Source organism: Terrapene carolina, unplaced genomic scaffold (genome assembly GCF_002925995.2).
Source record: "Terrapene carolina triunguis isolate 2854851 unplaced genomic scaffold, T_m_triunguis-2.0 Scaffold33911, whole genome shotgun sequence".
In the NCBI taxonomy this organism is placed as follows: Eukaryota; Metazoa; Chordata; order Testudines; family Emydidae; genus Terrapene; species Terrapene triunguis.
The window spans coordinates 7,585,041-7,612,754 of NW_020698262.1; the positions used below are offsets into that span (position 1 = coordinate 7,585,041).

At 40.3% G+C, this 27,714-nt stretch overlaps 1 protein-coding gene across 1 annotated transcript in view; it reads left to right on the plus strand.

Moving 5' to 3' along the window:
• Window positions 1–27,714, plus strand: part of LOC113409647 (cadherin-13) — a 746,582-nt gene that overhangs the window by 282,089 nt on the left and 436,779 nt on the right. Inside the window, exon 4 of the mRNA XM_026663796.1 lies at window positions 4,246–4,365. Within this exon, the coding sequence (XP_026519581.1) occupies window positions 4,246–4,365 (120 nt within the window). The remainder of the gene's footprint in view (window positions 1–4,245; window positions 4,366–27,714) is intronic.

The following is a 27,714-nucleotide window of genomic DNA, read 5'->3' on the forward strand; positions in this document are numbered from 1 at the left end:
GGTATTGTATCTAAAAATGGCACTCAGTAAAGTGAAAGGCCTGGTGCAAAGCTTGTGGTGAGTCAGATAGTCAAGTGAAAGTTGGATGCCGGCCCGATTCTCCATTGTCTAGGGAGACAGTAGCTGTATCCTTGTAAGTGACTAGGCAAAATATTTATTTCAAAAAGTTAAAAATAAATAATGCTAATTCCACCTCCTACTCCCTTGTTTATTGAAAAGGAGAAACATAATAAAGAAAAACTTTGTAACACAATTTCCATGCTAAGTGTAAATGGAGTTAAGATTGCCACCTTTTAAATAGGATGGCAGATCTGAGGTTGAACCCTTTCAACAGCTACCTGTGATTAACTCCTTTGCACTAACATTGTGGGAGTCTTTCCATCAGGGCCGGCTCCAGGCACCAGCAAAGGAAGCAGGTGCCTGGGGCGGCCAATAGAAAGGGGCGGCACTCTGTCCAGTATTGGGGTGGCACGTCTGGGTCTTCGGCGGCACTTTGGCGGCTGCTCCAGTGCTCCGCTTTAGAATTCGGCGGCAATTCAGCGGCGGGTCCTTCACTCCGTCTCTTCGTCTTCGGTGGGAGCTCAATCGGGTTTTCCTTTTTTTTTTTTCCCCCGCTTGGGGCGGCAAAAAAGCTGGAGCCGGCCCTGCTTTCCATTGCCTTCATTAAGTTGAATTGGATCACTGGAGCTGCCTGGCCCAATCCTAGCAATGCATTCTGCACAAACAGCATGAAGAAAGCTTGAGTCCTATTGTTTAATTGGTAACTACTAACCAGTTATCAGTGGCAGGGTTTTGCTTCTATAGTTTCTATAACAAAATCCTATTGCTGAGACAGCATTTTTATTTTGGGTACAGCCTACTAAGAGATGCTAATATTGTAATACAGTAATAATATTAGTGATATTGAGACAGTAGCTTACAATGTTATTAAAAGGTTTAACTTTTGCCATTTGAAATGATTTCATAATCTTTGCACTGTGCTCCAGGAAATGAAAAGGGTGAACCTAGCTACTGTGATTACATATACAAACTACAGGCCTTATTGAGTATGCATTGAAGTCAATGCAAATCTTTTCTGTGACTTCATTTGATCAGGCTGTGTGTAAACACAGAATTCCCAAATTCTGAGCTTCCGTGTTTATATGTTGGTCACCATTAACAAGTCAGCATTTGCCAACTGCTACTGCACAGTGTTATCTGACACACCATAATTTCCCCTTTTACTTAGAAAAGGAAGTCATTGTGGTAACTGGGCTATATACACACACACACACACCTCTACCCCGATATAACGCTGTCCTCGGGAGCCAAAGAATCTTACCGCGTTATAGGTGAAACTGCGTTGTATCGAACTTGCTTTGATCCGCCGGAGTGCGCAGCCCCGCCCCCCACCCCCCCCGGAGCACTGCTTTACCGCGTTATATCTGAATTCGTGTTATATTGGGTCGCGTTATATTGGGGTAGAGGTGTGTGTGTATATATGTGTGTGTGTATATATCAGGGGTCAGCAACGTTCGGCACGCGGCTCGCCAGGGTAAGCACCTTAGCGGGCCGGGCCAGTTTATTTACCTGCTGACGCGGCAGGTTCGGCCGATCGTGGCCCCCACTGGCTGCGGTTCGCCGCCCGGTCCATTGGGGGCGGCGGGAAGCGGCACGGGCCGCGGGATGTGCTGGCTGCGGCTTCCCACCGCCCCCATTGGCCCTGGTCGGTGAACCACGGCCAGTGGGGGCCGCGATCGGCCGAACCTGCCACGTCAGCAGGTAAATAAACTGGCCCAGCCCGCTAGGGTGCTTACCCTGGCGAGCCGCATGCCGAACGTTGCCGACCCCTGATATATATGTATAAATGTTGACATCTTAATGGCGGCCAGTAGAGAATTCTTCAGCTTCCCTTTTCTTTTTCTGCTTCTGTTTATGTGAACTTGATAGTGATGTATATAGGCTACTATCTTAATTAGTCATGTTTGCACGGTGGGTGAAATGTACACCTGTGCAGAGGGGCAAGCATCCCTTTAATTTCAGTAGATGACAAGAAAGAGAATAGTCACCACTAAAAAGTCAACAATCAGTTGTAAGTGGTGCATAGTCATCTGTACAGGGATGAAATTTACTCTATATGAGTATTCAGACATCTCTGACTGAACTACTAAAGCCCCATCCCAACCTGCACTGGACTCGTTGTAAAACCCCGGAAGAATTCTTCATTGTTCCAATATCTTGCTCAGAATGAAGAGGTGAGGTCTTCTAGTCTTCCTACCCCCTTTGACACTTCCAACACTTTGTGATAATAAATGTGGACTGAGGAAGTGACCAATTGCATAATCTTTGGCTTTTTGCAAGTGGAAAAGATTAATGATCGATTGAGGGGGAAATGTATAAATTAATTGTTCCTGACTCAAAGTCTTCCAGAACTAATGGAAATGAGTTCTAGATAGAGCTAGTCCTAATTTGTATTGGCAACAAAAATAGACATAAGACACCATGATACAGCAGTACATATGGAAATCTGGCACTAGATATTGCCTGTCTGTTGCTGAATGCTGATCATGCCTTTGAGTGGTGTGCATCTGGAAATGCCTCCCACTGAACAAGCGCACAGGGATCCATACTACAGGCAGGGGTCAATTTCTGTTGCCTTTTTCATTTGCAAAGGCATTTTGGGAGATTCTTCTTCAATATAATGTAGCCCTTCATGAGCTCAGAGGGGTTTGTGAGACTAGGAGTCAGCATGGATCAAAGTTGTCATCACTGTAGTTCTGTTTGTGCTAAGCTGAGTAAAGGAACCTTTTCATTTTAGACATATCAACGTTCATTCCTTGTCACGCTCCTCAACCACGTCACACAGACACATGGCAGCCTAAACTCCTGCCTGTATTTACAGCAGAAGTGACTTTGAAAGCTTACTGTATTGTACATTTGCCTTTGGGTAGAATTCAGCTTTTTTTATTTTGACACTTCCAATGTTTTTGTCTTCAACTTTCTCATGAATTTTTATTAGGCAAAATTCTTTTGGGAGAGAAATTGAAAGACAAAACAAAAACACGGACCCAAGTGTCTTGCAGATTGAAAGACTAGAGAGAGGTGGCAAGGCACAAGGGATGGATGGGAAAATGATATTATTAGGGTGGGCGTCAAAGTAATGAAGGCTGAAAACAGATTCTCTTGATCATTCTTCCTCCTCTTTGACTTCAGCAGGATTAGAGTTGAGTGTTGCAGGCCTGAGTTTCCCCTGCTTTCTGTTCATTGTCAAATTTGAAAACTGATACTAAAACCAATTGAGGCAACAGTTTTCAGTTACTGCAGACTGTATATTAGATGGAGGCACTTAGCAAGATAGCAGCAAGAATAGCCCTTTGTTGTTTGTTGACACCTACAAATCGTGCCTTTTAGAAAGCTCATTTGCAGAATTACAAAGTGATTGCATCAACCACTATTGAAATACATCCACCTCTGGGGTATAATGCAACTGTTGTTATAACAACACCCGTACACAGCAGTTTGGGTCCAGAAGGGAGGGCAAATGTAGAATGTAATTACCCCTGCTGAAATTTACCTAGATTCCCTCAGGGATATAGCTACTATGATCACGCAAAACTGTCATGGGATCTTTAATGGCCATAAATTATCAAAACCTACTTCACTTCCACAACTGATCCCCCAACCAACATCTGAAATACATGGAAATTGCTTAGCACTAGGTTTTGAGGATTGATTCTACCTGACTCGGATGGAAATGTGATACTAGTTGAATTAACCAACACCAACTCCACCAGTATGTTTGTTTACCTGCAGGTCTCCTACCCAAGCACTTAGCTGGCCAGACCTCATTTAGTTTTTAAGATTTAACAGGTTCATCAGCTGGGAAGGTAGCGCAGTCAGAGGTGGAGATTTATAGAGCCATTGTGGTTGCTTTCAAGCTAGGCTGGTTTTTCTACTTAGGCTGAGTTAGGCTACAGGAATGCAAGATGAACAGTGCATGCATAAATCATTATTGGCATCATCATAAATGGAATGATCCTGAAGATCAGACTGAATAGTTTAAAGATAATCTTCATTAATCACAAAACTGGTTCGAGTCTTGAACTAACAATACTCTTCCTGCTAATGAGGGTTGAGAGAATGTATTAGCAAGGTCCTGGCACCTGGAATTTTTTATTCAGAAATTAAGATCTATGCAATGGGGATAATAAATTCATGCTGTCCTGGAGGTCTTGGATAATTACTTCCCTCATTTTTCTTTTTTAGGAAATCTTTAAGATTGAAGATGGCAGTCTTGGAATTCTAAGACAAAAAAGGGCCATTGTGGCAACACCAATATTAATTCCAGAAAATCAGAGACCGCCATTCCCCAGAGCCGTGGGCCGGGTAAGTCTTGACAAAATTTAGCATCAAATTGTGATATTAAATAATTCATCCATTTCTCTTAGGTTTTTATATAGCATCTATCACAGTGGTAGATATATGCTGGACAAAATTAAAGAGCATGGAAGCCAGACAGAAAGAGGTGTTTTCTCTCTTTCCTCTTGGGACAGAGGAGCATTATTTTGATGTGTATACGATTTTTACTTGAACACGATCAGTCCTGGTAAAACGGGTTTATCAGAGCGATATGTTTTTAACCTTGGCACGAACTTCACAGTAATAGTCACCTAACAGATGTGCTTGTCCAGTATTGATGTCCACATGACAAGTCATGAAGTTCCATTCGAGAACAGTACATTCCCTCAGGAGTAGAAGATGGGATATCTGGTGTCTGGTTTTGTTTTTAACTGAGGCTATAGCAACCAAAAACTGACATGCACACAAGGCTTTTGGACTCCTTTAATCAATCAACAGTACCCAAAGACCATGTGTGGCTGGTGGCTTTTTTTGTATAGATCTGTCAAAAACAAGACCCTGTTTTGCTTATCTCTGTAGACACACGTACACACACTCACACCCCTGCAGTTCTTATGCATAGATTTTTCTGAACTGCGCACATATAACTTGCATATCCAGTTGGCAATATTGCTCATGCAGCCACAATAATTAAACATACAAATGAGTCATTTAGGCATCATTTGTTGTAATTGCCTGGGCATATTTTGCACATGGGCATTTCTGAAATATGGGCCGGTAACGGGGTCAGCACCCACCTCTTGCGAGCGCCCCCTTCTGGTCTGGTGTGTCTGTGTTCTTTCAGTTCTGGTGACCCCTTTTGGTGGTTCTCAGGCAGTTTTTTCCAGGCTTCCTCCCTGGAGACACTATCTTCCTGTGGCCCTCCCCAGGCTCAGTACTTACTCAGTCTCTGCAGCCAGCCAAGAGCTCCCTCAATGCTCCCCCAGTCCCTGCTAGCAAACCGTCTTTGGCTCAGTCCTAGCAGGCAGCCAGAAGCCTCCCACTCCCTCGGTCCCTGCCAGCGGACTGTCTTTGGACCTGCTGCTCTTCCAACCAGGCATGTAGTCATTTTTTCTCCAGCTCCAAGCAGCACCTAACTGCTGCTCTATTCTGCAGCTCCTTTTATATGGTCCTCCTGGCCCCCTGACTGGCTGTTCCAGTGGCCCCTCTGGGTGCTTCCTCACAACCAGTCTAGGCTGCTTGGAGGACCTCTCCACTGCTCCTTTTCTGGGATGGGTGTGGCAGAACCCTGAGGCCTCCAGCATTTTATCCTCCTCCCTGCCCTTACCCCTCACACTGATACAAAACAGATCTCACCAGAAGTATTCCTCTCTTTTTGGGGCAGACTTGAATTTTTTTTTTAAGTACAAGTCTTGGTGGATTTTTCACAATTAAACATGACTACGCTTTTTCTTGTTTGTTTAAAATACTGAATTAAGAATTTAGATAATCAGTAACTTGGTAAGCGGTTTTTGAACATGGGCATGATAAATATTTGATATCTCAATATCTACATGGTGCAGCAATGTGTAGTAAGGATGTGAGATTTTTAAAGTGCGCAAATTGTTCCATGTAGACCCTGCTGGTGTGCACTAAAAGTTCCCTAGTGTGCTTTAACATATTGCTGTTTCAAACAGAAGATACCAACTGTAGAGTTCTCAGATGTGAGTGATTGAGACAAACAAGAAAGTTATTTTATATACAGATCTTGTAGGTAGAGGTTTGTGTTTGTTTTTTTTTAAATGTATTAATTCACTTTCATATTAAATATGAAGGGCAAGCCATTTGAGATGTCTCGCATAGGCTGTACATGCATCCATCACAAAACCCTTTTTATCTAATAATAATAATAATAATAATAATATATTTTAAAGAGAGATCCCTTTATTCCTTTCCATAAACTGCAGTCTTCACTAACAACAGATGGTTCCCAAGTCACAAAATTCAGATGCTGATCTGGATTTCAATCCTCTGAGAATTTGATTCAGCACTTACAGAAATAGAGCCCAGTCTTGAAATTCAGATCTGAATCCATGCTCCAATCCTGACTCCCCTCTTCTTTTGGAGGCGCTTGAGTTAGAACCATCTCTGCTATTGTTATGATGTAATTTTAACTGGCAGCTCCATTCCAGCACTGAAAAAGCCAGTGATGTTTCCCCTTGAATCTCCACAAAAGGTTATTATAAGTGACAAATTATTCTAGAGCAGAAATAGTAACCAAGACTTATCATTGTAAAACATAAACATTACCAGATAAATAGCTGGATGAGCAAATGAACTACTGCTGCGTCACATCCCGCCTCAATATGCTAATCCCTAGAACATCCTTTTATGATGACTGAATAAAATAGATTGGGGGTCTTAATCCTGAATTAAATATATTCTAATTTCTAGCATATGTTAATTCATTAATCATACTTGGCAGAATCTCTTGGTTGGAAAACAAATCCTATTTTGCTGACTCATGTTACCGCAAAATATGTCCGAGTGTTTGAGAATAACTAGTGGAAGGAGGGAATGCTTGTGGACCATGGTCTAGGTCAAGGTTCCTAAATTAGTTTAAGTTGCAAACTTTTCTTGTAATTGAAGCCCATGTTATTTTCCAGGGCGATTCAAAATTTTTGCCAGTTTTTCTGACCCCCATTTACAGGGAAGCCTGTGCTCTGTATTAGGAACAGAAGGAGCCCTTAAAAGCTCAGTTGTTATAATTGTCTGGCAGTTTACAGTATATACATAGGCCATGGAGCCAGGCTAGCCATCTGGCCCACAGCCTTTGTACTAGCCAAAGTTCAGTGGTGCTGCGATCCTGTGTACCCCTCAAATTTAGAGGGGGTAAGTGTAGGGGCTCAGAGGCTTCTTGGTAAAGAGGAAGAGGAGAATAGGGTGACCAGTGTGAAAAATCGGGACAGGGGGTGGGGGGGTAATAGGAGCCTATATAAGAAAAAGACCCAGAAATCGGGACTGTCCCTATAAAATCAGGACATCTGGTCACCCTAGAGGAGAGGTAAACTGCAACATGAATGGAACAGGCACACCATAAGGAAGCTGGATCAAAGGTTGTTGTACTGACCTTCACAGAGTCTAACTTCTCATCTGGAGTGTTTAAATCTAGGGAATAAGAATTTGGTTTATTTTACTATTCCATTCATTCCCGGGCCTTTCCACCGATATACCATGAAGGCTAGCTGATTGTCGTGTACTGAGTTGCATATCATGAGAAACTAGTCTGAAATTCACCATCGCACCTTATGTAGGTCTCCAAACAACTGCCAAATAATACCACCATTCAAAATAGTGGGATAGAGGTAAGAACGTTTCTGGCCTATTGCCAAGCTGTCAATCCATATAGTATCCCAGCAGCTTGATAGTAGTATTTATTATTATTTGTATTACTATCGCTTGGTTGACCGGGAGGCCTTTTCAGGACATTTAGTTGCCAATTTGATGACATTCGTTGTGTTTATGCATGTAGCAGGGGAAACCACAAGAAGGTTCTCATCTCCTCCACTATCTCCATATGAAAGAAGAAGATTATTTATATTACTGTAGCACCTAAGAGCCCTGGTCATTGACCAGGACCTTATTATGCTAGAACAAAGAGACAGTCCCTGCCCCAAAGACAAGAGATGGATACAGACAGGCAAGAGAGTACAAGGAAACAATAAGACAATATCGGTTAACATGATCAGCAGTGGTGTCAGCACGCCGGCAGCCTCGGTGTTGTCAAGTGTTTTATAGGCATCATGTAAAAGAAGAGTTTAAAGAGTGTTTTGAATGAGCAAAATGTGTTAGAAACAATAACTGGAAACAATATTGATTGTACGGCTCTGTGTCTTGAATCAACACTAATGAGTGATTTCAAGTTAATGGGATAAATTACTTCACAGCTCTGTGCAAAAATTCACTGGAATCTATAGTTATGGCTAAACAGTTCTAATGTGGATGCCTAAACTTAGAACAGGAATCCATACTAAGGCACGTAAATATTACCCTGATTTTCAGCAGTGCTAAGCATCTGCCCCTGCCACGTAAGGTGGTAAGAACCACAAGTGCTCAGCACCTTTGAATACTGGGGCACTTTTCTAAAAACACTTAAATATAGGTTTTCAGTTGGAGTCTATGCATAGGCGTGGGAACTACGGGTGCTGCAGCACACCCAGGTTTTATGCGGGGCCACTGGCCCCACGCCCAGGCCTCCACTCCCAAGTTGGGGGCTTGGGTCCTGGCCGCCGGCGCTGGCTAACTCAGTCCCAGCTGCTGGCCCACTTCCCGGCCGCTGGCCCTGTGTCCGGGGCCCCACACCCGGGGCTCTGCTCTTGGGGTGCTGGCCCTGCTCCTTGACCACAGGCCCCTTGCCTGGGGTTCCACTCCTGGCCCCGTGCCTGCCCCCAGCCTTTCCCCTTTACCTCTGTATGGGTGCCGCTCCCCCCGGAGACATGTCACTGCTCCCATCCCCAGCTGGGGGGGTGGTCATGGACGGGGTAAGAGGGTTGGCTTTCAGCACCCCCACAATTAAAAGGGTTCCAGCACCACTGAGTCTGTGATATTTTGGGGACCACCCAGGCCATTAAGGGGTTCTGTCACCGCCTGCCCTATAGCTTCAGGGTGCTTTGGTGTGGTGCAGCGATGGTTCAGATCTCTAACACCAGTAGCCTGCCCACAAGCATAAGGCCTCATCCTGGCTTCCACTAGCCTAGTTATTCTTTGCAGGGTGACAGTGTCTAATTTAAGTACCCAGGTCTGAACATTTTGCCCTAGTCTGATTTGAAAACAAAATAGATTTTGAACGTTTCTTTGAAGATGCAGAAAAAAATATCAGCAGTGTTTGAAATAAAGAGAATGAAATATTCCAGAGCAGCAGCAGGTGAATTGCAAGAATGTACTTAATAAAACATTGTAAATAAAAGATAAATTTTAAAAAAGGCTCTAATTCTTAAAGTACTGGTGGTGGGGAAGGAAATTTGTATCCTTTCATATTTTTCCAAATCCAATAAGAGTCAATGCTGACAATGAAAGCATTTGATTTTATTTCCTTTTTGGATGCCTTGCTCAAACTTCTGCATTAGCTATGCTCTTTGGAAAAATGTCAACATCGGAGAAGCATTTCTGGCAGAAAATCATGGAGAACTTGAATTTACATTCCTGTTAAAAGTCATGGGCAAACCTCAGGAAGCCTGGTGTTCTGATTAAGCTACAAATGCTTATTGTGAGCAGCTTGATGAGTTCTGAAAATGGAACTTCGAATTTCGCAAGAAGCAGTTTTCTCAGATTTCTGATTCTTTCTGCTGCTTCTGAGGCTCAGACGTTCCAGGAGAGAGACACTGTAGCATCTGCTACTGCATGAGAACCAGTAGTGAACCTATATTCTCTTTTGTTTCCACAACACAGGAGAATAGCTTTAAAATCTAAAATAGTCCCCATAGAGTTACAGTAGGCTCAGACAGCACAACCACAGACAGCACAACCACAGCATAACCCTTCGTCCTCCTTGGTTAGTCCTAGAATGTTGTAAGAGGGAGGCTGTGGACACTTCTTTTGCAGCCACCATCTTCTGCAACTGGTTTTCTGCTCTCAAAATCCACCAGAAATGCTGGACTGAATTTGGCCAACTGTTTGCCCAAGCACCCCATGATGTGGGGACTTGGCCAAATCTTTCTGAATTATCTGGATGTCTTGGGCCTGTAGAACTGGGCCTGAAATGTTACAAGAACATGTTTTCTTGTGAGATTTCTGTTCCTTTCTTGTTTCTAGACATACTCCTTTCTTGGCCAGACATAAACCTGAAGTTCAAGGCATGAGAAAAAAAAAGAAAATAATACTTAAATAAATGTTTTCTGATTTCAACAGTTGTCTACTTTTGATTTGTGGTTTGGGATGTTTCATCTTTTATTCAAAATTGGTCACTATTTATATATATTATAGGATACAGAAAGGACATTTTATTTAAATGCATAGGTGCTGCATATGTACTACATTTTGGTAACCCTACCCTGTTATATTTGTCTCTCTGCTGGTAGAAATCTCAGAAGGAAGGAGAACAACAAAATTCAAATCAAGCATGTACAGCCTGGTGTAATAAAAACATAATATTGAATGTTATTGAATTTGCTCCTTATAAGGATGAACACAGCTGACTCAATCGATAAAATGTTATAATGAATTATAGTGCAGAGCCCCGAGAAGAAAAAAATGAATTAGTTCTAACTCTATGCAATCATTTTCAGAACACTTCCTACTTTGGAAAGTCACTAGCAGGATTTGTGCCTGAAACAGAAGCGTGGTTAACAAATGGTGTTTATGAAAACAAGGAACAAAGAAAGAAAAGCTTCTTGTCACAAACTATAATGTTTGTGTGACTGCAGCTATGGTTGTGATCCAAATGTGACTTGGGGCAGACGTGGGCTGCCCAAATCACCTGCCAGATGATTAGAGGCCATTCTTTTGGTGAGGCGGTTGCACTTAGAGCTACCCACGCTGTTGTTTCTAGCTTCTGTTGTTTTAATGTCTGATGTGGCTTTACCTACGGTTAAGAAAAGAAAGGAACCTGATTAACTATAGATGGGTATAGGGGCACCGTATCTTGTATTATGAAGATGATCAAGGAATAGTATGCAGGCTCTTATTAACAATATTCTCATCTGCAGTTTACAATGCTGATGTTACTGTGTTGTCATTTACTATAGAATATTGTTGTATTTTCTTCATCAGGAGAAGATGCTATTCACACAAAACAGCCCATTCCTCATAAAAATGCTGTCATCCCATATAACACACTGCTGAGGATGTAATAAAACAGATATCGAAAACAGTCTGAAAAATAAAAGGCCACTGTTATTTTTTTAGACTTTTCCGCTTCTTCATTCAGTCATGCTCCTTCCTCTCTTGTAGCCCTGCCCGTATCCCACATCTGTGTGCCAACACAATTCAGGATCACCACTTGATTCAAACTCTCACTAGCAACCTAATGTTTTTTTAATTAGCCAGGATTGCAGCTGACGTGACTGTCCATTCTGACTGAAGAGTGTAGCGTTCCTGCTGGTGATACTGTATATGAATAAAAGGAATCGAGAACCAAGAATGCTCCCATAAGTACAGAACCACAAGGGCAAATCAGAAAACAAAACACCTGAGGCCTTCCCTATGTGACAATCAGTGATCACAATGACAATGTTTTGCTTTCATCTTTCTGTTCATACTGTTTACAAGTTATGTGGTGTTTTCTTGGCTCGGTAAAATGGCTGGGACAATGACGTAATCTCAGATGTGCCTAGCTCTGGGTGCTCATCACACTGACAAGAACGTTTTGTTATACACTCCTACCGCTGACCCTCCCTTGTTCCTTCCAACTGCTCCATCAGCACATCTGTTTAGTTTATTTGGCTGCCCTGACTAGCCAGTTTATATTTCTGGCCCACTCTAATTCTGTGCTTCCTAGAGAAGCACATGGCTGCATGGAGATAACAAGGACAGAAGCCAACAGCCAAACTCCTTGCTGTACCTTGGATGGGAGCAGGACAAATAGCACAAAACAGGAGAGTCAGGGGAAAATAATTTCATTTCACAGTTTTAAAAAATCATAACATAGGGAACTACAAGGGTTTGAGGACAATATTCATTAAGCATCAGTGAAATTTTGGGAGTTAAAACAGGGAGGAGATAACTATATTACATGGGAGGAGAGGGAAACTTGTCATTTTTTTAAACAAAAAAATCTTAATTCAATTTGTAGCCTAACAAAGCAATAAATGTAGAAGTCCTGCTCTGTAACATTATTGAGCTCCTATTCTGTCTACTTAGGAACAGGGTTATTGTCTTGTCAACTGAGAAGCCCTTCCTTGGTATCTCTTAATTAAATAACGATCATACCTATACTGTGCATTTACGATGAGGATTCTGGTGGTTTGGCAGATCCTGTGCTTGTGCACACTAGCCTGCATTCCTAAGGGAATACAATGAGATTAAAATATTTTAATACTCTTGGCAACACAAGCCTCTGTGTCCAGATGGTCTGGGCTACACATGTTGACTGTTATTGATGTGTTTCTTCTTGCTCTTGATAATACAAGTGCAGGGATATTATATTCAATTTTTTGGTCTCCCTCCATATGTTACTCTTCCAATTTATTTGTCCACATCAAGTGAAATGAAGTATGAAGCAGCGGGACATACAATTCTGCTTTAATTACACTGATGGGTTATTTGTCAGTGCTCCATAAAATGATGGATATTTATTCTATGACAAACTAACACTGGTGGTTCTATTTACTTAGTGATTGCCTCTTGTCAGTCTTTAACAGTAGTGGTACATTGTATGATCCTTTTATTTTGGGTGTGACTGTTATACTAATAAGGAGCTCAGGGTCTAAAGAAGATAGTCACAAGTGGTCAGTTTTCTAGACATGCTGCTAGGCATTTGGAGAGGAAATACTCTGGAAGATTAGTGTTTTATCTGGGCTGGATCTAGGCATTTGCTATTGATCCTACTTACTCATGGGGAAATTGAGAGTCTATAATGTTGTTATATGAATTTTTAAGAAAATTTCTTATGAGCATGTGTATTTTGTTTTAAGGGTACCCAGAACATGGACTGAATGCTTACTGATTGAATGATTGTCTTATTTATACATAAATAAAGCACCGATACATCAAGGTTCTTCATCACATGCCTAACTTTTAGCACAGGAGCAGTGCCATTGGGATAGTTTAGTTGGGGCCTAAATGACTTGCTGAAGATGATGTCGTTTGAAATCTGAGATCAGATTCATGAGTGGCATAAGGGGACAACGGACTCTACTGACTTGAATAAAATTGTGTCCATTCACATTAGCTCTTGATGAAGTGAGCAGCCCTCCAATAAAATAAAGGCTTTCCATGCTAATACATTTTAAACTGACATTTTAGTTTTCAATAAAGGACTTTTTGATGTCCCAACAAACCCATTAAGTCAAAAACAGCACTCCAGCCATATCTGGTTTTCTGAAGGGCTCTCTTCAAACTTTCTTCTTGTTTAAAATATTGATAGTCACATAAACAATTCCAATAAAATATATTCCATTTAAACTAAGAGAGTCCAGGTGAAAAGTCTTGTTAAAACAGTTATGTTTACTTAAAATGTTTCAGAAGAATCAAAGTTGAGCAGTTGGCATCAGACAGTTTGGAATACTAATTGTTACAATTAACAATAATTCACCTCCAGTTTTCAATATTTTGTGACAGTAATAAGGAGAAAAGACTATTTAAGTATTTAAGGAATACTTTCTAATCTAGTTACCATGGTTACAAGTTTGGTGGGAGATACAGTAGCTCTATGCCAATGATGGAATTAAATTTTCTGCCCAATATTGAAATATCCAGGACCTAATTTCCTGTAGCTTCATAATAAATCATGTTAATGACCTTAGAGGTAGATCCAAAGAGATATAATCTTGTCCATGCTCTGGAGCTATTCAACAAAGTATATTACAGATTAACTATTGTGTTGTTTGTATTAACTTAACCTTCGAATTTAAGGAAATCTTAAACTCTTTTACGGGAAAGAATTTCTAATAGATATGCTGCAACTCTTGCCAGTAAATTGTTCATGTGAGATAACCACGATAGAGCAAAACTCTAACAATTCCTTTTTAGTTGTTATGCTGTTGGGAGCTAACTTTTTTTACTGTTGACTGGGAGTTCACCTCCAATTCTAACCTCCCAAAAGTTTGGATTCAGGATTTCAGTTTGGGCCCATCTCTCTGCTGTTAATTTGTGAAACTGCCTCCTATAAACCTATTTAAAGTAATATCTTCCTTTAGGTGGGATTATGAGAGGCAAAAGGAGCTACTCAGTGATCCATATGTATAGCTAGGCTGAAATATAACAAGCATGAGAGGCCAGATTTGAAGTGCATTGAAGTCAATGGAAAGGTTCCCATTGATTTCAATGGGCTTTCTATCTGGCCCATGGTGAGACCATACTAACACACTTTTATATCCATGTAACTATCTAATAGAGATGGACTGACCCAGCATGGTCGAAGACTTGATCTTGTTGTTGCCCAATCATCTTCACAATCTTCATCCATCCCATTTCCTGCTACACCATTTCTGGGTTTCCACCCCTCTAAACAATTCTTCAGCAGTAACTATTCATGATTTAAAGTAAGATCGATTGAATGGTGCTTTAGAAGAAAACTAACTTATTCCCACATATCTACAAGCCAAAACATGTTGGCACTCTGAGCACTTATTTTGGTGACAGGTTTTGTTAAGGCCAGTAGAGAGGAAGACACTATATGTGGACTGGCCCTAAGACAGTCATTTTCATTAGCTATCACTTGTTCAATTGATATTAAGGAAAGGTGACGGGTAGATTATTTCTAAAAGAAAGAGGATGATGTATATTGCATATGCGTCATCTAAAAAGTAATGTAAATATCAATGATTCAGGATCTGATGGATTTTTTTCCTTCTGGCTGACCGCAAACTTCTTTTAATCATATGTAATTAATGGTGACTTTTTTTATAACCATATATTAAAGAGGGAAAATTTGTTCATCAGTTGAACAAGACTAAATATGTGAGCATAATTAACTGAAGGGGAAAAAAATAATTCCTGTAATAGCTTGTTAAAATGTGGAAATTGATCTAACGCAGAGAGATTCCACATGTAGAACAACACATCTGCGCATTTGGATTCCTTACATTCATTAATCAGAGTGCAATGCTACTTTCTGCAGAGAGTCCCGGGTTCTACTCCTAGATGTGCCACTGATTTGTTATGTCACCTTAAAAAAGTTACTATAATTCATGCTTCATTTTCCACAGTTGTAAAATAGGGCACATTACCTACCTTGGTATATACAGATAAACTACATTTGGCTGGCTTTTGATTAGAGCAGGCTGGGAAATTTCTATCAGAATGATAATTTTTTTTAAATGAAAAATGCCCTTTCCATAAAATCAAAATTTTCTGTGGGAAAACTTCAAGTTTGCCTTTTTTGGCCAAGGAGCCAGGGTCAGGCTGGGCAGGAGGCAGGGAGGATGAGTGCCCTGGCTGTCTGCCAACTCAGCTGTCCCGCAGTGAGGTAGCCAGGTTGGGGATAAGGTGGGGAGGCCAATGGAAGGGGCCTGGTAGCCCACCTGGAGGTTCTTGTTAATTTCATTTTCTGCATGCAGGGAAAAGGTGAAATTGACAACAGCCTTCCAGGTGGTCAGACAGCGAGCTGAAAAATACCGTTCTGGTTCTCCCAAAATGGAATCTTTTTAAATTTCTGTCCCATGGAGAATTTCAAAGGTTTTGCTTTTCATCTTGAATTGTGGTGAATTTTTTCCCAAAACCTTGACATTTTCCATGGGACAGAAATTCCATTTTCAGGCCAGCCCTAATTCTCATCTCCTTTGAGCAGGTATAAACCCAGAATAACTTCAGTGAAGTCAATGTGGTTACTCTAGGTTTGCACTGATGTAACGGAGAGCTGAATTTGACTTTTTAAATGTAATTATTTAAAAGAATATTCAATTGAAGAATCTCATTTATTGGTGTTTTTAAGGATTGATTTTTTGCTTCATTTTTATTGCAAAACATTACATTGTTGTAAATATAGCGCTAAGTAAGGTTGTCATGTCCCACTCTAGTGACCAGAGGATAAGAATTCGCTAATGCGGGCTATTTATTTTAACTCCAATGTCAAAGATGACCTTTGCTTTGGTGCTTACGTTCCTGATTTCAATTACTCTTCATGACCTATAATAGACTACCATTTGTAAAGCTCCCCTAGGTCGAGATTTGAACTTCTGCAAGCTTCAGATGGTTAGACTGAACATTCGTGATGGGAACAGTTTGAAACACACTTGTCAAGTATATTTCATAGATTCTAAGGTGAGAGGGGAGCATTGCGATCTTCTAATCTGACCTGCTGCATAATGGAGGTCACAAGACTTCCATGAATTAATTCCCATTTGAAGTATAGCATATCTTCAGGAGAAATATCCAGTCTTGATTTTAAAATGTCCAGTGATAGAGAATCTAACACAACCCTTGGTAAGCTATTCCAGTGGTTAATTACTCTCACAGTTAAAACTGTGTGCCTTATTTCAAGTCTGAATGTAGCTAGCTTCAGCTACCAGGCATTAGAACATGTTGTACCTTTTGTCTGCTAGATTGAAGAGCTCTCTGTTACCAATTTTCTGTTCCCCAGGTAGGTACTTTTAGATTGTGATCAAGTCACTCCTTAGCCTTCCCTTTGTTAAACTAAACAGATAGAGTCAAGGAGCTCAATCATTATAAGACACGCTTTCTAATCTGTTAATCATTCTTGCAGCTCTTCTCTGAACCCTCTCCAATTTTGCAACATCCTTCTTGAATTGTGGAACCCAAAACTGGACACAATATTTCAGTAGCAGTCACACCAGTGCCAGGTACAGAGGTACTATAACCTCTCTATTCCTCCTCAATATTCCTGTTGCTTCTCATTAGCACTTTTGGTCATACAGTCACACTGGGAGCTCATGGTCAGCTGATTATCCATCATGAACCCCAAGTCTTTTTCAGAAGCACTGCTTTTCAGGATCGAGTCCCCTGTCTTGTCAGTATGGCATGCATTCTTTGTTCCTAGAGGTATGGCTTTATATTTGGCACACACATTGTTTGCTTGCGCCCAGCTTGCCAAGCAATCCATATCACTTTGTGACCGTGATCTGTCATCTTCGCTACGTACCACTCCCCAATCTTTGTATTATCCACAAACTTTAACAGTGTTGTGTCTCTCTGGTAGCTGAAATTAAGGATATAATATTGCTGCTAACTAAGGCAGTTAATCCTTGAGCTCAGTGGTCTGGGCCAGTGCTTTTGGTGCTTCAAGTCTGCAGTTCTTTCCTCTCTGACAACCCATTGTCAGTTGATTGGGGAAACTTCTGTGGACATACTCACCCAGAGGTCATAGCTGGGGTAAGCAATGGTTAAGGAAGGCCATGATTACATTATAGAAGGATGTGAATACCAAGCAGAGAAAGGGATTATTTAGAATAATGAAAGGCGATATAACAGAGAGTAATGGGACAAAAATAAGAGAGACAAAATAAAAGCTGAATATCTCCTCACAGTAAGTTGTATTGGGCTGTGGAAGAGTCGCCCCACTTGGGACATTTAAAACTAGCGTGGACAAAGACACTAGTAAACTTGCAATAGGGAATCATGCTACACTGATAGTAAGATGGTCTGCGTGATCTAATAGGGTTTTATTTTTCATCTCTGGGTTCATCCAGGGTTCTTTGACTTGCATCATATCAGTGTTCACTCTTAGCCTTGCCCCATGTGAAAGACATTTTCTTTCCCTTCTTTATTTTATAGCGTTGTGTGATAATCTGATCAAGGGATGGATGTACAGTATGATTCTAACCTCCATGCTGCCTGTTGCGGTTCTCTTTCATAAGCATTTTTCAATTTTTTTTTCAACAACTTTCTCGGTCTCTTCCAGCTGGCCACAAAGGGCCAGGTTCTCTTATCTTTCTCATTTATTATTACATTCTCATTAATCACCTGTGCCACACAGTTTGCAACCTTATCCCTGAAAATCTCTCTCAAGTGTTCTCTTTAGGCTTTACCACATGGAAGGGAAATGATCTAGGTACCTTTCAGACCAGGATGTAAAAATGTAATGAGAGAGAGAAGCTGCGCTTTCCCTCAATGTATTTAATAACCCTCAGGGTCTCTTTCAGCATGTTTAACAATGCACTGAAATGACATCAGCATCAATGTGCTGTCTAATATCTTCCAGAGTCAGATACCGAGCAGCTGTCCATCATACGTAAGCAATATTTCGGTGTCATTATTGAACTGTGTTCAAGCATGTTGTTGCTTAAGCATGAAGAAAAGAGTTAGGAATTTCATCTAGGTTGCAGGGTGCTTTAGCCTGGATTAGTAAAAGGGCTGACTGATTAACACTTCTTCTAAAGGGTGGTGGTTTATTGCCATAGTTGGAGTAATAGGAACATTGAATATAATGGACCACCACATTTTCAGGTTTGTCTACAACACAATAGGATTATGTCAGTTAAAATAACTAATATATGTGGCATATCATCCAATCAGATTGCTACATATTTAATCTAAACTACATCTTCCTTTTATTATATTTCTGCCACACTGCTGGTTTTCTTCTCCACTCTACCTAGTATCTCCTCCAACTGAATGCATAGGACTCTTTTAGAGATATTTACTGCTTTTAGTAGAACTCCCACTGGTATGGATATTTTCACAGTACAGGTGTTCTTACTTGACCTTTATGTCCACAATTATCAACTTACATTGCTGCTCCTTTAGATTTAGAATAAACAGTTCACCATCAATGACTGCATTTCCTCTCGTCATCCACTTGCCTTTCTCTCTCATCCTTCTGAATAACAAATGAATAGCATGGACTTGAAAAACAAGTGGAACAGGACCAACATTTATAGAAAAAATCATATTTTGGAGATGCAAAGTTGCATGAAATGAATTGGGGGGAAAAAATTTGCACAGATTTTCCAAAACATTATTTCACCAATTTCACGTCGCACTAGTTGTGCTCCAACAAAGCTTCTAAGCATATGTTTAAAATTAAGCACACACTTCTATCCCATTAATGTCAGTTAGATGAGGCTATGCTTTGCTGACTCAGTGCCCAAGGACCTGATCCAAAGCCTACTGAAGCCAATGGAAAAATTCCTATTGAGTTCAATTTGCTTTCGATCAGGCCCAACTGCTTGGATGTTTTAGTAGGAGGAGAATGTAATTTGGGTTGCTAACTTGAAGCAAGTGTGAAATAAACTTGATGTGTACATAGCTGTTTTTTTGTTCCTTTTCTTCGATCAAAAATTTTGAAAGTACATCTGGCAAAAATGGGCTTTTCATCTAGCCTCAAATTTGCCTAGTTTCACTAGATGAGGTTTTTTTTTTTTCATTGCTTCAGAAGTTTTGCCTTTCATTTTTGTAACACATGCAAGAAACTATTAAGCTTACATTTTCAATTGAGCTTTCTCAGTACTTGCCAGAGACTTGAATGGATTTTGATAATAAAAATCTGCACAGCGATGAAGTCCAGAAATTGAAAGCAGTAGCGATCCTTATAATCCAATAACATGTCATAATAATTTTTTTTTACTTATTAGAATTGCAAGAATTGAGGAAGTATGGATACAACTAAGAGGAAAATTAAAGTCAGTGGCTTTACTATTTTGAGGGGAGGTTCATGTTTAAACCTGATTAAGGATATAATAGAAAAAATTATTTTAGTTTGACAGTAATTCCTTAACTCATTTTATTTTCCATAAGGCAAAACAAAATACCTAAAAATTACCAGAGGAATTATTGCTTGATTAAATTCAAAGTACCAGTGATAATCTTTTCAGAGAATAGTACGTGCAATAGGGGAACTCACCCTTCATATAAAGAAAAAGTGTAAAGATCTATGTGAATTTTATAAATAATAAAAATTAATGAACAATACAGCACATGCTGAAATTGAGTAAATATGAAAACATCATAAATCAACATCCAATATTACTGTGTTGTTGGGGTTTGTTAAATTTGAGTTTGCTAAGGGTCACTGGAACTTGAAAATTAATTTTAATTAATATAATCTATTCATGTCTGAATTCATTTTGGGCTGTTTACAAAAGCATCCAGTTATACGATTGAATTCCGTTAACTTAAATTAATTTTTTGAAAGGAGTGGAACACAATAGTGAGACACAAAACCCACCAAATAGTATTATCTGTTATTGCGAAACCTTAAGAAGCAAGCACAGTATTTCCTGTAGGGAAGAAGTTAAAGATGTATACAAACTGATGACGGGCGCTCTTATTAAGCAGGAAAAAATAGTTTTTTTTTTTCAAGGTTCTTTAAAGGTTGGCGTTTCAAAGACTGCAGATAAAAGGATTCACATTCAGTTAGCAACCATCTAATGAAAGTTCTGCACATTTTAGTTGCTGAGTATGTGCTGATCTTTTATCTTGTTGACATGAAAATATGCTTGGATAACATTTAGTTATGTCCATAACCTTCCCCATCATAAACCTTTATTCTGTGTCTACTCCAGACAGATTTTGTGCTATCAGATGGAGACCTTGTATACTGCTCTGATTCATGCGCCAGTACAATAGTCACTTTTTACAATGCAGAGAAAAAGAGCGAAAGATTTTTTTTCCCTCACAAAAGAGCAATTTTCTAAAATTCTTATTTGACTGTCAGAGTTAATTATATTTTATGATAGGGCTGATTTTTTCCTATCAGGGTTTTAAATCAAGAGCTGGAGGCAAACTACATCTAAATTGCCATTTTTTTGTTCTTGATCCTCTTGGGGAATGACTCCCTGTTGATTGTGTAATGAACTATGTAGACCCATATACAGTAACAGTATTTTGAAAAGGAGGAAGAGCCGTGATGCAGAGCTGGGGGAATTATTTCAAAGCACGTAATTTATTGGATGAGCTTAGCTTTGTTTTCTGAAAATATATTGTGAACATACTTTGATTTTTACAACTTTGTTGTTCATACTTAGTCAACAAACATTTTACACAAACATTTGACTTTAGGAATGTTTTCAACAATTTATCATTCGTGGTGTGCAATTGATCACCTTTGTTGTTTGCCCTCTTAGGGGCCTGGGCCAGCGAGCCTTGTTGAGTTATTGGACCCCGCTGTGAAGGAAGCAGGTGATTATAAAAGCCAGAAAGTGGCTTAGTTGAGAAGGAACTGAAGGTACCAAATAGTTGCATGCAATAAGTTCTGAAGCAGGGGAATGAACAGTATGTCCTCCCTTCAGGGCCTCTGGGAGCTGTAGCCCATGGTAGGCAGAGGAACTGCTTTTTGTTTGGATGTTTTGCCCAAGTGTTTATGTTGAAGAATAAAGTTGTGACCTGAAAGAGCCTTAGGCCTGGCAGTGAGTCCTTCCTGGGTTGGAGAAACAAGCCAGCAGCCTACAAGGAGGAAGGAAATCAAAGAGCTTTCAGGATGGCTACACAAAGACTTCCTGTGCAATCATATATTCACAGGAGTATTTGCAAGACCACTAACATCTTTGCAAATAAAATATCTCATACAAATATTCCCAGAAGCACATAGAAAGGGTGAAGAATATCATGAAAATCAATTCATTATTTTTATTCAACTACTGTTGTAAGACCATGAGAAGTTTCTACCTTCCAGTCAATCTCCATCTTCTCTAATCATGAGATAGTCAGGGAAATATTGCCCAGCTATTAGGATGCATGGCTCTGTCACTGACACTCTATGGGCCACCCTTTCTCATGCTGAGTAGTACCTTACTCCCTAAGTATTCGTGTTAAAATCTGTGAGACAGATTGTGATGCCCTTACTGACAGAATAATGCCTCAGAGTTACTCCATCAGAAGTTTAATCACTTTAATGAGACATCTTTTGGAGTCAGATGCTACTCTAGCTATATAAAGATATTAGAATCTGGCTCAACTGCACTGCTCACATAGTAAGTTACTACTCTGTGTGAGTAGGGGATAGGAACTAGTCCTGTGGGGTCTTGGAGTAATCGGCTGTGCTCAGGTAACCCAGCTGTCAAACAGGTATAATACATCTTACCTAGCTCATAGGGATGATGTGACACTTATTTCATCTTAGGTTTCAAACCATTTTGATGTCTTTGCACTTATATACTCCCTTTCACTCAAACTCTTTCACATTTTCATTTTGGAACTTTTCATGTACAGGGGTAATGAAAAAGACTTGAGAGAGAAGAAAAAACAATATTTCTTGATAATGGAAGCTATCTGAAGTATTGACGTATTTTGTGTTCTCATCTAATGATTTGTGTTGACTTTGAATTTTGATTAACGTGCTGTAGCATAAAGAAGACATGGTGGACAGCAGCAGATGGCTAGCTCTTCAGAAAAGAATCAATATTTATGAACTGCTTACTGGTATTAAATGTGTATTCACAGCTGTGGCTTTAAAGTTATATGGTTGTGTTGAGGTACAGTAGCTGAGTCCATTACATTTGAAGTGCACCAAAACAGACCGTATCACACAAGTTGAATGGGTGTGGAGATATTCTGTTGGGTGTCTCAAGGCTTCATTTCCATTTGTTTCTCGGCTGGACTATCTTCCGGATAAAAGGAGAGAGGGGCTGAATTTGAGTGATGAGTTTTCTAATGGATACACAATAGATATATGTAAGGCGTAATTCTCCTACCATGAAGTCAATGGTAATAGGATTAGGCACATGCTGCATGCATGTAGAATATTGAGAAGACTGTAGTAATGAACCTGTCAATAAACTGTCAGATATAATAGATAAAGAGTTGAAAGTAACTGTCTGGGCATTTTTATTGTACGTATATACTGTAATGCTAAATCGAGTAAATAACAAGTTGCTTTTAATTAGCGTGTGATAGCCCGATACTTCAAAGGTACTATTTTTTAAAATGACAAATCCTAATCAGTTGTTATAGGAACACATCTACTGAATTGACTGTAAAATGATGCTATTTTTTTTACAGGAGCAGCCAATCTTAATTATTGGATACATGTCATCACAGTTAAAATTGATATACTAGGCTGTACATTGAGATTAGGGGCTGAATATACGATATAGTCATTGTAAAATTCTCAAAACCTTCCAGAGAGGGAAAGGAGACCCAGAGAAGTAACCCTAATTGACAAGTGATCTGTCTTCTCATCCATAGACTCTTATAGCTAAATTGAAACGAGTGCTTTGTAATTGGAAAGATCTGACTGTTCTTTATAAATATCAGTTTCAAAACCCTCTGAGCTCCTCATATTCGTTGATAATCCTGGGAATGTCTTAAGATCTTCCTTATGGACATAATAATTGTAGCCATAGAAACACATTTTAAAATGATTTGCAATAAAGTTAATAAATCTAGTTAAGTTTTTTAAAAAGACTAAGATATGTTATTTGTCTCATTTCCATAAACTAAGTAGTGTTGCTAATGTCATTAAGTCGTTTGTTCTTTTTATATAAGACTTTTGATAGTATGCCTCCAGCTTTTACATTTCAGTAAAAATTAGAAAACAAAGTCTGATTCTGGCGAAGCTAGCTTGCTTCATTAACCTAAAGGCTTGATTTATCCCAGTCCTCATCTCCGGAGTCCGGTTGTCAGCCTGCTTACAGATCTCTTAAATTATATATAAAATATCAGAGATTCATTTAGTACATTGCTGAGTACTTTATGTATGCTTTTGTGGTTTTATCGATTATTAGGTTAACCTTTAACAAATTAATTAGAACCACAAAAGTATTTTGATTATATTTTTGCAGGAGACTCAAACCTATACCTGAAAGCCTCAACTTTTTGGAAGTTCATATTTGGATCCTACCATTGTTGGCCTAAGACCATATTTTAATTTTGCTCATAACTGTATCATGACTATTACATCAAAGAGAATAAAAGCTTTGTGTAGTGTTACATATAAACTATACTTTTTAGCTTTGGAAGTTATGGACTTTGTGTAAATACAGAGAAGTAGAGGGACACAATGGCTCATGAGATCGGAAATGGGTTACTGACCCTTTCATTGATTTCTTATAGCATTTCACCAATTCTAATCCACACAAATATGGTAGTAATCTAAAAACATTAAGTGATGAAATTCTGATACTGTTATCCTTTAAAGTGCCTAATCTGGAGTGATTCCAATGAAGAGAAATTTAACATACTTCAGATTTACACCTGCATAACTGGGGTCAAATCCGGTGTTCGTTGGCCTTCATGAAATGAGTCAGTAGTCTCAGCTAGTGAAGCATTAACTATTTATTGGCCTGAATATTTACCCACCCTGAAATAAAACCATATCATCAAGTTGTAGATTGTCTTCTTTTTGAGTCAATAGTGAGCTAATATCTCCTTATGGGCATAGGCACAATGCTTCAGGACTAGCCATCTTTTGGATGACACACAAAACCTAGGCCTAGAACAGCTGTGGTCATTTATAGATCCCTTGTACTCTTTACAAGTGTAGATTCATAGATTCATAGATTCTAGGACTGGAAGGGACCTCGAGAGGTCATCGAGTCCAGTTCCCTGCCCTCATGGCAGGACCAAATACTGTCTAGACCATCCCTGATAGACATTTATCTAACCTACTCTTAAATATCTCCAGAGATGGAGATTCCACAACCTCCCTAGGCAGTTTATTCCAGTGTTTAACCACCCTGACAGTTAGGAACTTTTTCCTAATGTCCAACCTAAACCTCCCTTGCTGCAATTTAAGCCCATTGCTTCTTGTTCTATCCTTAGAGGCTAAGGTGAACAAGTTTTCTCCCTCCTCCTTATGACACCCTTTTAGATACCTGAAAACTGCTATCATGTCCCCTCTCAGTCTTCTCTTTTCCAAACTAAACAAATCCAATTCTTTCAGCCTTCCTTCATAGGTCATGTTCTCAAGACCTTTAATCATTCTTGTTGCTCTTCTCTGGACCCTCTCCAATTTCTCCACATCTTTCTTGAAATGCGGTGCCCAGAACTGGACACAATACTCCAGTTGAGGCCTAACCAGCGCAGAGTAGAGCGGAAGAATGACTTCTCGTGTCTTGCTCACAACACACCTGTTAATACATCCCAGAATCACGTTTGCTTTTTTTGCAATGGCATCACACTGTTGACTCATATTTAGCTTGTGGTCAACTATAACCCCTAGATCCCTTTCTGCCGTACTCCTTCCTAGACAGTCTCTTCCCATTCTGTATGTGTGAAACTGATTGTTCCTTCCTAAGTGGAGCACTTTGCATTTGTCTTTGTTAAACTTCATCCTGTTTACCTCAGACCATTTCTCCAATTTGTCCAGATCATTTTGAATTATGACCCTGTCCTCCAAAGCAGTTGCAATCCCTCCCAGTTTGGTATCATCCGCAAACTTAATAAGCGTACTTTCTATGCCAATATCTAAGTCATTAATGAAGATATTGAACAGAGCCGGTCCCAAAACAGACCCCTGTGGAACCCCACTTGTTATGCCTTTCCAGCAGGATTGGGAACCGTTAATAACAACTCTCTGAGTACGGTTATCCAGCCAGTTATGAACCCACCTTATAGTAGCCCCATCTAAATTGTATTTGCCTAGTTTATCGATAAGAATATCATGCGAGACCGTATCAAATGCCTTACTAAAGTCTAGGTATACCACATCCACAGCTTCTCCCTTATCCACAAGGCTCGTTATCCTATCAAAGAAAGCTATCAGATTGGTTTGACATGATTTGTTCTTTACAAATCCATGCTGGCTATTCCCTATCACCTTACCACCTTCCAAGTGTTTGCAGATGATTTCCTTAATTACTTGCTCCATTATCTTTCCTGGCACAGAAGTTAAACTAACTGGTCTGTAGTTTCCTGGGTTGTTTTTATTTCCCTTTTTATAGATGGGCACTATAATTGCCCTTTTCTAGTCTTCTGGAATCTCTCCCGTCTCCCATGATTTTCCAAAGATAATAGCTAGAGGCTCAGATACCTCCTCTATTAGCTCCTTGAGTATTCTAGGATGCATTTCATCAGGCCCTGGTGACTTGCAGGCATCTAACTTTTCTAAGTGATTTTTAACTTGTTCTTTTTTTATTTTATCTGCTAAACCTACCCCCTTCCCATTAGCACTCACTAGGTTAGGCATTCCTTCAGACTTCTCGGTGAAGACCGAGACAAAGAAGTCATTAAGCATCTCTGCCATTTCCAAGTTTCCTGTTACTGTTTCTCCCTCTTCACTGAGCTATGGGCCTACCCTGTCTTTGGTCTTCCTCTTGCTTCTAGTGTATTGATAAAAAGTCTTCTTGTTTCCCTTTATTCCCGTAGCTAGTTTGAGCTCATTTTGTGCCTTTGCCTTTCTAATCTGCCCCTGCATTCCTGTGTTGTTTGCCTATATTCATCCTTTGTAATCTGTCCTAGTTTCCATTTTGTATATGACTCCTTTTTATTTTTTAGATCATGCAAGATCTCGTGGTTAAGCCAAGGTGGTCTTTTTCCACATTTTCTATCTTTCCTAACCAGCGGAATAGCTTGCTTTTGGGCCCTTAATAGTGTCCCTTTGAAAAACTGCCAACTCTCCTCAGTTGTTTTTCCCCTCAGTCTTGATTCCCATGGGACCTTACCTATCAGCTCTCTGAGCTTACCAAAATCCGCCTTCCTGAAATCCATTATCTCTATTTTGCTGTACTCCCTTCTACCCTTCCTTAGAATTTCAAACTCTATGATTTTCATGATCACTTTCACCCAAGCTGCCTTCTACTTTCAAATTCTCAATGAGTTCCTCCCTATCTGTTAAAATCAAGTCTAGAACAGCTTCCCACCTAGTAGCTTTTTCAACCTTCTGAAATAAAAAGTTGTCTGCAATGCAGTCCACGAATTTGTTGGATAGTCTGTGCCCCGCTGTGTTATTTCCCCAGCATATATTTGGATAGTTCAAGTCCCCCATCACTACCAAATCTTGGGCTTTGGATGATTTTGTTAGTTGTTTAAAAAAAGCCTCATCCACCTCTTCCACCTGGTTTGGTGGCCTGTAGTAGACTCCTAGGATGACTTCACCCTTGTTTTTTACCCCTTTTAGCCTAACCCAGAGACTCTCAACATTTCAATCTCCTATGTCCATCTCCACCTCAGTCCAAGTGTGTACATTTTTAATATATAAGGCAGGGGTTGGCAACGTTCAGCACGCGGCTCGCCAGGGTAATTATCCTAGCAGGCCGGGCCAGTTTATTTACCTGCTGACGTGGCAGGTTCGGCCGATCGTGGCCCCCACTTGCCGCAGTTCGCTGTCCCGGGCCAATGGGGGTGGCGGGAAGCGGCGCGGGCCGAGGGATGTACTGGCCACGGCTTCCTGCCGCCCCCATTAGCCCAGGACGGCGAACCGCGGCCAGTGGGGGCCGCGATCGACCGAACCTGCCACGTCAGCAGGTAAATAAACTGGCCCGGCCCGCTAGGGTGCTTACCCTGGCGAGCCGTGTGCCGAACGTTGCCGACCCCTGATATAAGGCAACACCTCCTCCCTTTTTCCCCTGTCTATCCTTCCTGAGCAAGCTGTACCTATCCACACCAACATTCCAATCATGTGTTTTATCCCACCAAGTTTCAGTGATGCCAACAATGTCATAGTTGTATTTATTTATTAGCACTTCCAGTTCTTCCTGCTTATTACCCATACTTCTCGCATTTGTATATAGGCATCTAAGATACTGGTTCGATCTTGCATCCCAGTTTTGCCCTGACCCCCCTTTCCCTCTGCCATTATAGCCCACACTCCCTCTTGTTTCCGACCCATCTCCCAGGTCTCCATGTTCCCCACTTACCAGTGGGCTTTGCTCACCTGTCCCCGTCGAACCTAGTTTAAAGCCCTCC